This window comes from Elephas maximus, chromosome 3 (assembly GCF_024166365.1).
Source record: "Elephas maximus indicus isolate mEleMax1 chromosome 3, mEleMax1 primary haplotype, whole genome shotgun sequence".
NCBI lineage: Eukaryota > Metazoa > Chordata > Mammalia > Proboscidea > Elephantidae > Elephas > Elephas maximus.
Window position 1 is genome coordinate 73,481,144 of NC_064821.1, and position 12,915 is coordinate 73,494,058.

General features: G+C 39.1%; 1 protein-coding gene across 2 annotated transcripts; it reads left to right on the plus strand.

Annotated features, from left to right (window-relative positions):
• The first annotated feature begins 387 nt into the window (after window positions 1–387).
• Window positions 388–12,915, plus strand: RBBP4 (RB binding protein 4, chromatin remodeling factor). 2 transcript variants are annotated; one of them, XM_049878643.1, is made up of 12 exons: window positions 388–573; window positions 1,159–1,303; window positions 3,775–3,920; window positions 8,452–8,625; window positions 9,341–9,456; window positions 9,569–9,729; window positions 9,818–9,944; window positions 10,044–10,121; window positions 10,720–10,796; window positions 10,917–10,974; window positions 11,067–11,177; window positions 11,815–12,915. In XM_049878643.1, the coding sequence occupies exons 1-12, from the start codon at window positions 558–560 to the stop codon at window positions 11,878–11,880; spliced, it is 1,275 nt and encodes a 424-aa protein (XP_049734600.1). In that variant the 5' UTR covers window positions 388–557; the 3' UTR covers window positions 11,881–12,915. The 2 variants fall into 2 exon arrangements, with proteins under 2 accessions (XP_049734600.1, XP_049734599.1); XM_049878642.1 differs by having other exon boundaries at window positions 394–573; window positions 1,156–1,303.

Below are 12,915 nucleotides of genomic sequence, written 5' to 3' on the forward strand. Positions count from 1 at the left end.
TATAGGGTCGCTATGAGTTGGAATCGACTCGAGGGCAACTTTTTTTTTTTAAGCCCTGAACGGTAGGGGCCTTTTCTCTCCATTGCCTCCAGAATTGATAACTAAACCCAACAACATTCTAGATTTCTTATCTGAGTACTGTGCTTTGAGAGGATCCTGAGATTAACAGCCTTTAAGAAAATGGCGGCCCCCAGGAGTATAAAGGCTCAACCCTTCTCACGTGACCTCGGGCGTGCGCACTCCCGCCAGGCCCCGCGCGCGCGCGCAAACGAAGGAAGTCGGCTCTGAGCCGTGTGGGGGAGGGGGCGGAGCGCGCGCCTCGGTCCGGCGAAAAGCAACTCTGCGCGTCTGGATAGGCTACGAGCGCGGCTCTCCCGCCTACTCCGCCGCTCGGTGCGCCCGGATTGGCCGATGTTGGCGCGAAGGTGCGCGAGTCGGGCCTCACGCAGGGGCAGCAGGAAACAATAGAGGCCGCGCGCGCGGAGCGAGCGCCCGCAGCCTCCCCGCCCCTCCCGCAACTCTCGACTCCCGGCTCCCTCCCGGCTCGCCTGCCCGCCATGGCCGACAAGGAAGGTGAGGGTGTCGGGGCCGTCCTAGAAGGGCCAAGGGGAGCTGCGGCTCTGCTGCGGCCTCGACACGGCCTAACAGTGAGGACAGGCCCGACTTTGCTGAGTGCGGTTACCAGCGTCGAAGGCCTGAGGAGAAATGTCCCCGCGGGGCGGGCTAACGGCGCGCCAGGACCTCCAGAGGGGGTGCCGGTCGCCGCAGGGTGTTTCATCCCTCCCCTAGCAGCCCGGCGGCCTCCCCGCGCTCCCTGTCCTCCTATGCCGCCTTTTGTCGGCCTCTCGGCAACGCTCCCTACCCCCAGGGGTTGGTGTTCGGGCCTCCTCGCCGGTCCTGTAGACTAGTGGCGGACGGGAGCGTGCCCCGAAGGCCCAGCGCACGGAACGGGTAACGGAGTGTCTGATGGCAGTGAACCGAGAGTAGTTCCTGCCCTACGAAGGCTGAGAGGGGAATTGGTGCCTCTGCCTAGGAAGGATTTGGACAAACTTAATCTCCATTTCAAAATGAGAACCCAGGAGCCGTGCTGTTAGTGGTACCGGGTGTGATCGGTTTCCGTTCGTTTGCTAAGTTCATTTATTTTTTCTTTTTTAGCAGCCTTTGATGATGCCGTGGAAGAACGTGTCATCAACGAGGAGTACAAAATATGGAAAAAGAACACCCCTTTTCTTTATGATTTGGTGATGACCCATGCTCTGGAGTGGCCCAGCCTAACTGCACAGTGGCTTCCAGATGTAACCAGGTGATGTAAATCTCTTAATACACTTAATTTCTGAATCTCTTTTTGTGTGTTCGCAGTGTAGGTTTTCCATAGATACCCCGCCCCTTATTTCCCACTATCCAACCACCTGCACTTGAGCAAAACCTATTGGCAACATTTTTTCTAGCCCAGAATGTGTGGCAAAATGTAAAAATATTTTGCGATTTATATGACAAGAGAAAATACCTGGGTAGTGTCTTTCTCTGATAATGAATTGAGTAGGCATATTAAACAACTGTAGTTGACCAAGTAACAACATAAAACTTGTCAGCTTTCAAAAGTATTTTGATGAGTACAGTTCTTTAAACAAAACATTTGAACTCTCACAGTCGTTGGTATTAGTTGGTTAATACAAAACGGAACGTGACACGGTACCTGCCTTCAGGAAGCAGGTGTTGTTGTTAGGTGCTGTCGAGTCCAGTTGGTTCCAACTCATAGCGACCCAGTGTACCATAGAAAGAAACGCTGCCCGGTCCTGCACCATCCATATTATTGGTGTTATGTTTGAGCCCATTGTTGCACATAGTATAGTCAAAGAGGCAGGCTGAAACTAATCCTTATATGTGATGAGAGCAGTTATTGAGAGCTACTTAGGATACTTAGGGCGGGGGGCGGGAACCGTTGCCATGGAGTGGATTCTGACTCATGGTAACCCCATGTGTTACAGAGTAGAACTGTTCCTTAGAGTTTTCTCAGTCATAACCTTTGTAGAAGCATATATCCAGGCTTTTTTTGTGCAGCACTGATGGTTGGGTTTGAACCACCAATCTTTAGTTTAGTAAACAAGAGCAAATTGTGACACCCAGGGACCTTTACCTTGAATAGAGAAAATTATATTATTACTTTAGGTTACATATATTGAGGGTCCCTTGTGACATAGTGCTGAAGAGCTCAGCTGCTAACCAAAAGTTTGGCAGTTCAAATCCACCAGCTGCTCCTTGGAAGCTCCTGTGGGGCAGTTCTACCCTGTCCTATAAGGTCGATATGAGTTGGAACTGACTCGACAGCACCTAACAACAAATATGTGCCAGGTATCGGTACAAATTTAGGTATAAATTTGTGTATAAAATAGAACAGTACAAAGTAATTATAATTTCCCTAAAAGTAGTAAAAAAAAAAAAAAAGTAGCACAGATAAAATCTTAAGAGGAAGAAAAAATTATCTCCCTTTGGGGCGTCAGGACAGGCTTCCGAGAGGAAGTGTCAATCCAAAGATGAAAGTGAATTTAGATAATAGATATCTAAAGTTTCGGCAAAATCGGTGTGCTTGTTGGAATAATGGATTTCCCCAATAAGCACTTCCAGAGGCACATTTAAAGAAGTTACAAGTGTCATCACTGTTTCACTATGACTTAGAAGTTCACGTTTCTTACTTTGTTATAAAACTGATTCAGTTTTCAGAATAACATTCAAAATTATATTGTATATTTAGTAACAAAACTACTTTAAAACCTCAGATCTTTAGAAATCAAGATACGTGCCAAGTGATTATTAGACTAGGAGTCAGCTCAGCTAGTGGAAATTCAACATGTAAATTTTATTAATAACTTAAGAATGAGACAGTTACCTTCACAAGGGCATTTAAAAAAAAAGTTACATAAAACTGTAATAAACATCTAGAAATTTAGAGTTGCGCTCTTCGTTATAGTGACCAAGAGTTCCCATATTCAGCTGATTGTCAAAATTACCTGGGGAGTTCAGGAGTAAGTGGAGTCCTTTCTGTAAGGAGTTCTCAGTGATAGTTAAAATCATGTAAGAATTTGTGACAGAAAGACATTTCAGAGCGCTTGAAAAATAGCTGAATAGTGATTCCAGATTGACTATCACATTCTAAATTAGGTATGTTTGGACCAGTGGGTCCCAAATGGTAGCCACCCCAGACCTACTAAATCATTCCGGAACCCATATTTTTAAAAAGCTTCCCAAATAATGTAGTGATTAGCCAGGGTTGGAATGCACTCAGTTAGGCAAATTCCCCAAGGCTGAAATCTCTGCACTATCAACTGAGTAGCTTTCTGCTTTGATAAACTTTCTGCAGTGTTTGACATTGGTCCAAATTCCCTGTCTTTTTTCTTTTTTTTATTGCATTATACTCAGTGTAACAGTGTTAAATACTAATAATGTATCCAACAATTGCTGTTTTTCTTCCAAACCCATTGTAAAAGCTGAGTAGTTAATCCATGTTTTAATCTGTTAGAATTTCTTTTTTTCTCAGAGTTGTTCTAAATTTTTGGCCAAGTTAAGAAATACTTACAAAATTAAGTACTATGTATTCCTTCTTGTACCCAGCCCTGTGGGAGATACATTAAAAGTAGAAAATATGGCTCTTAATGACTTTCTCCTCTCAAAACTGATTGTAGTAATAGAGCCTTTTGCATCCATGTATGTATAACTGACGTCATGGTCTCCATTGACATTACTAATTTGAGTAACGATCATGCGTTGCTCTTGCAGACCAGAAGGGAAAGATTTCAGCATTCATCGACTTGTCCTGGGAACACACACCTCAGATGAACAAAACCACCTTGTGATAGCCAGTGTGCAGCTTCCTAACGATGATGCTCAGTTTGATGCGTCACACTATGACAGTGAGAAAGGAGGTAGGAATCTTAGAGGTGGAAGAGGGAACCGTGTGTGGGTTATATTTTTCATCTTTAAATTATCATAAAAAGGACGTACGGTTTGATAAGTAGCCTTTGAAGTTAGAAACAAGATTTAAGCTTGGGAAAGCTTGAGTTTGCAGTGTAGGTATTGACTTGTATTAGCCATAGGTGCCAAAAGAAATACTTAATACACACTTTGTTCTGTATTTTTGCTATAAACCTTTCTATGTTAATAATTGATGGTACGGGACTTTCTGGAATTAAAAGAAACAAAAATTTACCATATATCACTGCTGTGTGCATGCATATGTTCTCAACAGGGACGGTGTTGCCCCTAAGAGAGTAAAAATTGGTTTGTAGGGGTGTGAAAGCAGCCTTACTCTATATATAAATCACAGATGTACATACAGGATATTTGTGGTATGAAAATTTCATCAAGGGTTGGGGATTTAAGGGAGGGGAAGTCTTAAAGGGTTCCATGTTGTTAGTTGCCATCAAGTTGGCTCTGACTAAGGGGGAGGTGATAATGAAAAAACGGTTGAGAAGCAGTGGCTTAAATTACCCTTACCAGGTTTGAAGTGATAGAAATGACTTAACCATGGCACTACATACATAAAAATTAAATGTATTTTAGGAGATAATTCTAAAGATTAGATTGTTTCTCATGAAGTGTTTACTCTTTCCGTTTCATAAGAGGTAGGAATTGGTGGGTTTCTTTTATTGTCCTCAAACCCAGATTATTATGACTTAGAGGACAGGTTTTGATGGAGAGTTCTGCTCTAAATAACGCATGTTAAAGCATCTTATGTTAGATTTCTCCTGATTAGCATAATTTGTTTTTTTACCAAAATTCTTTAGGGCTCTCATCTGTCAGGATTATAATTGTGCTGTTAGTCATTTGACCATTCCATATTAAGCTTAGTCTGGTACAGAATGCAAAATAAGTTCTTAGGATTAAAGTCAGCAAATGTGATTTTGTGTCATTGACCTAAGTGTGTAACAATAGGATAAGATCACTGAAAAGTCACTCTGTGGCTAGGCATCTGTAGTGGAGAAAGAACAGCTAGAAGCCCTGTTGTATGGATTTGGGTAAATCATTTAGCCTGTATGAGCCTTAGTGTTTTTCATTAAATGAAGATAAATTGTTAAGTGAAATTTTTTGGTTATTTAAGCACAAAACAAATATTTTGACCGGTAATATAGTAAATTATAAGAAGATAAATAAACATAAAATGAAAGAGCCCTGTAAACCTACTCCCTAGAGATCACTGTTAAATTGATCTATAGTTTTCTGAACGATTTATCCCATGTATTGGATCACTCATTCAGCAACTGTTGCGTACTTACTGTATGCCAGACATTTTTCTTGGTACCAGAGATACAGCAAAGAATATACAATGCAGGTTTGCGATTGGCTTTTTTGGCTTAATAAATCTTGGGTATCCTTCTGTATCAGTATATGGAGACCTGCCTCCTTTTGACGGCTATATAGTATGTCATACCTCATTGATGGACATTTAGCTGTTTCTGTGGGTTTTTTTGTTTAGTTTTTTGTTTGCCCTTTTGTTTTCAATTATCTCTTAAATAGATAAGGCAAATTATCCCCTGCAAATAGGTGGCAGATATTTTTTTCCAAGTTTATATTATGACTCTAAGTCTTATTGTTTAGAAGTTTGAAGTTGTCAAACTTTTATATCCACCAGATTTTGTGTCATTTGAAGGCTTTCCTCATTCTAAGATTTTGAAATATTCACCCACTATTTTCTTCTAGTACTTCTATATTTTTACCATTAAAACTTTGATCCTTTTGGTATTTGTTTTGGTGTTAGATAAGGAATAGGAATCTAAGCTTTTTTGCCAAATGGTTAGTCAGTTTTGTTTCGAATACTGTTTACTGATTAATCTATTTCCCCACTAGTTTAAAATGGCATCTCTTAACATTTACTAAGTTGTCGTAAATACTCAAACTTTTTTCTCTGATGAGACCTTTTCCTCCCTTACTGATGCTTAGTAATACCAATAATACATAAGATAATGGCTATATAAATCATTCTGTTTAATCCTTGCGAGGAAACAGAGACTCACTAGAGATTTGTAACTCGCTCCAAGCTTCTACAGCATATCTCTTCCCATTCCTTCCTCTTCCCTTCCAAAAAATCTTTCAGATTTCTGGATAGGCTTGGTACTTAAAATGGGATTGATGCCTATGTATGGTCTCAACCGTGGTGGAAGGAGATACGTCAAAATGTCTCTTAAAGTTTCTTGGGTGGTCGTCAGATTAGATTCGGTCTGGCTGTTGTCACATTTTAAATCTGAAAATAGATTTAAAATATTTTCATACTTTGTTACCAAGATCTTCAAATATCAACAAGTTTATTTTTAGCATCCTATTTGGATAGCTGGTTTCGTATGTAAAAAAAAGAAATCTCTAGTCTTTTTGTCTGAATTATATATAATCTGTTGTTAAATCATGTTGAAATATTTTGCATGTTTGACTCAGAATGTTAGAAGTTACTCTTGTTAGTTTCAAAATGTTTTGGGGCATAGAACAAAAGGTGGTTTGGTGGTGGAAATCAGAATGGTAGAAATTGTTTGTGGGAGTGCAGTATTGACTGGGAATGGCGTGAGAGTGCCTTCTCGGGTGCTGGAAATGTTCTGTATTTTTATTTGGGTGGTAGTTCCCGTGGGGTAATTGAAGCTGGGCACTTAATGAGGTTTGTGCCCTTTACTATGTGAATGTTGTACCTCAATTAACAACAACAACAAAAATCCTACATGGAGAGAAGCAAACAATGTGAACATACATACCTTAACATTCATTCATTTCATTATACATTGATATCACGGTTTGTCTTTTCCCACTTTAAATTTGGCATTTCGAGTATCAGCTTCGAATCAGTAGCCCCTGATTAGGAGTTGTTAGTCCTCTTGTTCTTTCTTATTACTGTGCTTTCCTGTACTATTAGGGAAGTTCTCAGTTTAGTATATGCCCAGTACTGAAATAACCCACATTATGTAATGATTGCCCCTTGCTCTGTGGCAGCTATTGCTTTTCCCTTGTTATGGGTGCCCCCCCCCTTTTTTTTTTTTAGTAGTTGTTAGGTATTTTTGTCATGTCATATATAGTGTGCTTATCTCCTCATGTTTAAAAGTTCCTTGAGGTCACATATTGAGCCTTCTTTTGTGTGCATTGTAGATGCCTTTTGGACTAACTTCCTGGAAAAAAAGTTTCATTTAATGTGTTGTGTTTTTTTCCCCCCCTCCTTCACAGTCTGCCTTGAACTTTTTTTTTCACCCATTTGAATTTGGTTCAAAGTTATTTTGAAGTTGAAAGTTACCTAATATGCCAACCATATTACCCATCTATGTCCTTTGCTTTTTGGAAAGATTTTGTTCTTCAAAAAATAACACTCGTATAACCTCACTACTGTCAGAGCATTTTTATTTATACTTTCTCATTTAACGTTTACAACTTCTTTGCTTTATGGATAAGATATTTGAGGCTCAGAGAAATTGAAGGCCTTCCCCAAATCACCAGTCTAGTAAGTGGCAGAGGCCAGGGTAGGCGTAGATCTGACTCTCATTTCGGAGCTGTTTCTACTTTATCATGCTGTCTTTTGTAATTCTTTGACTGATTAACTACTTTTGTTTATATATTACTTAGCCAAGATTAATATAGGCACAAATTATATTGTTACACATTTTATAATGGTACTTGGGAGGACTCTAAGTGCATACAGTAGTCAGATATGAATTTTAAAAAATGTTTTTGTGTGGTACTTGCCTACCTGGTTTATTTCACCCAAGGACTTTGGTTGGCAAGTGTAAGTGGGAGGTTAGGAAAACAGAACTAGCTTGGTGTGGCTCTGTTTCTCCTCACTGGAAGAACGCTGTAGGGAGAAGATAAGATGTATTGGTATTTCAGAAAGGTCATCACAGACTAGAGCTTCAGATAAATGGTGTAAGAGGAACCCTTTAGTGCCTAACAGACTGTTTACTTGTTATTCATTAAAATAGTAACTTAGGTTTTATTTATTCAATATACTTATTTGGTACTTTAAATGAGATTTGAAAACTGCTTATTGAGATCCTGCTTTGGAAGCGGAAGTCTTCTTTAAGTTCAAATGGTAATGAAATACTTTTTATTGAGTGTATAATTACCTGGAGTCATTGTAGGTATAGCTAAAGGAGTATTAGATTAGGAATCAAGAACATAGGGGTTCATTATAGCTCCAATTCATTAGTCATGTCACCATGAGTATATTACTGTTGGTACACTGAGCTTTTGTTTCCTCATCTAAAATGCAAATATCTTGCCTGCTGTATAGGGTTATGGTAAGAATCAGATAATAAGAGGCATGAAAGTACTTTGTAGAGGTAAAAAGTATCTAGATTACTTCTAGCATTATACCAGTTCTCTGGGAAAAAAGCCTTCCCTGTCCTTACACTTTGAGTGACTTTTACAGATAGAGATAGCTCTTGCTTTGTCCTCATTTGCAATTAATTAATTAATCAATCTTACTTACAGAATTTGGAGGTTTTGGCTCAGTGAGTGGAAAGATTGAAATAGAAATCAAGATCAACCATGAAGGAGAAGTAAACAGGGCCCGTTATATGCCCCAGAACCCTTGCATCATTGCAACAAAGACTCCATCCAGTGATGTTCTTGTTTTTGACTACACAAAACACCCTTCTAAACCAGGTATCTGCCCTTTTCTATTCAGACAAAAGTAGTGAATCACTGGGAATACTTTACCCCTCTCAATCTGAATTTGGTGGGTCCTTATTCTTCGTATGGAAACCCTGGTGGTGTAGTAGTTAAGTGCTACAGCTACTAACCAAGAGGTCAGCAGTTCGAATCCACCAGGTGCTCCTTGGAAACTCTATCGGACAGTTCTACTCTGTCCTATAGGGTCACTATGAGTTGGAATTGACTCGATGGCAGTGGGTTTGGTTTTTGGTTATTCTTTGTATAAGTTAATATGTTGTAATTGATACCGATGTGTGTGAGTATTCTTTACTCATGTCTCTTCCCTTAAGTGCGAAAAAAAAAAAACTTCTTTACATAGAACAGAGTAATAGTGCAGCTTAAACATTATGTATTTAATCATAGTGGGTTTTTGTGTTGCTTATAAATGTTAAGAGCTTCAGACCTCTTGATCAAAATTCCATTATACAGTGAACCTGTGAGAGCTGGAACTTGACAGGACTGCCTTGTTTTTCCAGGTCTCGCAAGTTTTCTACCTTTGACGGGTACAGTCTTAGCACATTTCTATCACTCAGTATTAGTGGAAGTATTTGATTTGTTCTTCTCTGACAGATGTCTGCCTTACACAGGTTCTAACTTTTTGCAGGTTTTACTGGACTTAGTAGACCCACTAGACTGTATAGTCTTGATGTGTCTGTTACTTTTGCAGACCCTTCTGGAGAGTGCAACCCAGACTTGCGTCTCCGTGGACATCAGAAGGAGGGCTATGGGCTTTCTTGGAACCCAAATCTCAGTGGGCACTTGCTTAGTGCTTCAGATGACCATGTGCGTATCCTTCCCATTTTGAAGCAAATCTGAGCTAATTATCAATCAGTTTCTTTTGAGGGTGAGGTGAGAGTAACCTTCCTTTTATATAATGGTTAATTTTGCATTTAAGACCATCTGCCTATGGGACATCAGCGCTGTTCCAAAGGAAGGAAAAGTGGTGGATGCAAAGACCATCTTTACTGGCCACACAGCAGTAGTTGAAGATGTTTCCTGGCATCTGCTCCATGAGTCTCTGTTTGGGTCAGTTGCTGATGATCAGAAACTTATGATGTGAGTAAAATCCTTTTTTTCCCGTTCGTATATTAAGTTTTACATTTAATCACCCATTTCAAACTTTTTGTTTTGTTTTTTACTAAAGCTGGGATACTCGTTCAAACAATACTTCCAAACCAAGCCACTCTGTTGATGCTCACACTGCTGAAGTGAACTGCCTTTCTTTTAATCCTTATAGTGAATTTATTCTTGCCACAGGATCAGCTGACAAGGTCAGTTTGATACATTTTAAGAGAAAATGTGGTGAATTTCTCCAGCTCCCCCCACTTATAAAAAGGCGTTGATTGCTCTCGAATTTCTTTTTTACATAGACTGTTGCTTTGTGGGATCTGAGAAATCTGAAACTCAAGTTGCATTCCTTTGAATCACATAAGGATGAAATATTCCAGGTAAGAGAAAGTAATGGTACTAATCCTTTTTTTTTTTTTAAAGGAAAACTTGAATGTGTGTATCCCATTGTTATAAATAATAGAAATATTTTCTATGCCTATGCCAATCCCTGTGGGACTTTTTCCTCCTTTGTTATTTCTGTACTTTCTCAAATTGGTCATTCACCTACGTTTTTGAGGTGTTAAGAGAACCAGTACCTGGTTACTTATTGGCCTTGCTACTGACACTTTCCTTTATTTCCATTCCTTCATTCTGTATAGTTTTGACATGTCTATGGACTTTTCAATTCGAGCCTAATTCTGCCACATCAGTCTATGCTCCTTAACGTGCAAAATCCTCTCTGACTCAATTCAAGAAATAATTATTGTACTATGTTCAAAGCTCATTGCTAGGGCATACTGAGGGATATACCAGTCTAGTAACAGGTTATTTTCATAAAGGAAATTAATATGATCTAGGTGTCAGTTTTAACTATAGTATATGGTACTTTGACTTCTCATTTTATTTAAAGGTTTTTAAAATTATTAAATATAATTTTAGGTAATTTTCCCTCAATTTTTTTAATTCATGGCTTTCCTGTTTCCTTCCTATGTATAGGTTCAGTGGTCACCTCACAATGAAACTATTTTGGCTTCCAGTGGTACTGATCGTAGGCTGAATGTCTGGGATTTAAGGTGAGTCTTGTGTTAGCTCCTCCCTCCGTGGAGGACGAGGTTTGTTTTTTTTTTTAATACTTTAAATAGGTAGTTACTCAGGGTAGATCTGTTTTGACTTTTAAAAATCTTCTCCTCTAGTAAAATTGGAGAGGAACAATCCCCAGAAGATGCAGAAGATGGGCCACCAGAGTTACTGGTATGTTACTGACATTTTGCACTTCTGAAATAATCTGTAATTTAATATCTTTTGTCTGGTTTTTCATATCTTTTGTATCTTCTCTCTTTCAGTTTATTCATGGTGGTCACACTGCCAAGATATCTGATTTCTCCTGGAATCCCAATGAACCTTGGGTGATTTGTTCTGTATCAGAAGACAATATCATGCAAGTGTGGCAGATGGTAAGTGTTTGGTCATTTGTTTGGGGGAGGTACATTGGTAAGAAATAAGACATGGTATCCCCTCGTATTTCTATATTTCATGAATACAACTGGCATACCTGTTCAGTTTATTCCCAGATGTGACTTTAGCTCTTGTCTGCCATGTTTTCCAAGCTGCTGTTTTCAACTGCCAGCTCTTTACCTTTATCTGATTGTCCCATGGTATCTCAAACTCATCAAAACAACTTACCTTTCTCTCCTCCCCTTCTCATTACTCCCCTTTCCACCTCCTGACTTGTTTACTATATGGATCCAATATTTTCCAAATTAACCAGACTTGAAAACTGAAGAGTTCTCTTCCATTGTTTAGTCATCTCTAGGTCTAGTTCACTTACCAAATTTTATTGTATCTTTTTCTGCAATGTTTCTCCCATCTATCCTCATCTAAGAAATGCAAACACAAATGCTGAACTTTCTGCTTCTACTCCACACCCTGATTTTTTGGTCAGGTTCTCATCAACACTTGCTGGACTATTGCAATGGGTTCCTAATTGTTGCCTTATCTCCTCTTTATCCTCATTTTGCTAGCATTTGAATCTTCAGGAGTAACCTTCACATTTACCAAATAGCCTTCTCTTTCATTTTTGTTTTTCGGCAGGCAGAGAACATTTATAATGATGAAGACCCTGAAGGAAGTGTGGATCCAGAAGGACAGGGGTCCTAGATATGTCTGTACTTGTGATTTTAGACTCCCCTTTTTTCTCTCAACCACAAGATTGATTTTAACACTGGTTTTGAGACAAGACTATGTTTGGCTATTCCTCTGTAGGTACCATCAACAGTGCTATTAGCCCAAGCAGTGGGGGTTTTCTAAATGTTAACTGGGAGACTTGATTTAGCAAAGCCGCAGACTTATATTTAAATTTTCTTCAGGAATTTCTAGAAACAAACCCGGGTCTGAAGTAGCCACAGAAAGGGGAACATATGTGTGTGGTTATTTTTCTTCTTATACTATAATCCCAAGTTTTTCAGACTCATCTAAGTAAAAAGGCTAGAGTGGGTAAGGACTAGAGCCAAGTGAGGTAGGTGTCTGAGCCATGAAGTATAATACTGCAAGATGTCATTTTTATTCAGGAAACGGGAGATTCAAAATAGATTCCTACTCTAAAATCTTCACACCTGACTTGCCATGTAGACCAGTCTCCTCTCCGTTTCTCCAGTTAAGTCAAAACTTTATTCTACATGTTCCTCTGTTCCCATATATTTTTGCTTGTTAGTGTATTTCTTAAACTGATTGCATATTATTTCTTTCCTTTCTGTGAAATGGTTGGTTTTTTTTTTAAACTTGGGACCACCAAGTTGTAAAGATACATGTTTTTACCTGACAGTTATACCACAGGTAGACTGTCCAGTTAAGTTGAGAAGAGTGAATTGATAGCTGATAATTTGTTTTTAAAATTAAATTAATCCTGGATAAGAGTTGCCTTTTTTTTTTTTTTAGAAGTTAGTCCTTGACCACTAGTTTGGTACCATCTCCCTTTTGGGTGACCCGTTTCACCAGCAGGCCTGTTACTTTCCATGACTAACTGTGTAAGTGCTTATAATGGAATAAATTGCTTTTCTACAGAACCCCATGCTCATGGGTTTTATTTAGTATAAAACATTCATCAAACACCAGTCTCTGGCTTCTAGATGTTCAGATGACAGTTATGCTCCGTGATCTTTGACTATCAAAAGCAGAGTTAAATATAATGGACCC

Bases quoted from the DNA above. Each gene is read 5' to 3' on its own strand.
- RBBP4 (XM_049878642.1), top strand. The intron at 1,304-3,774 runs GTGATGTAAATC...TTGCTCTTGCAG, and splicing joins TGGCTTCCAGATGTAACCAG to ACCAGAAGGGAAAGATTTCA. The intron at 10,797-10,916 runs GTGAGTCTTGTG...CTTCTCCTCTAG, and splicing joins CTGAATGTCTGGGATTTAAG to TAAAATTGGAGAGGAACAAT.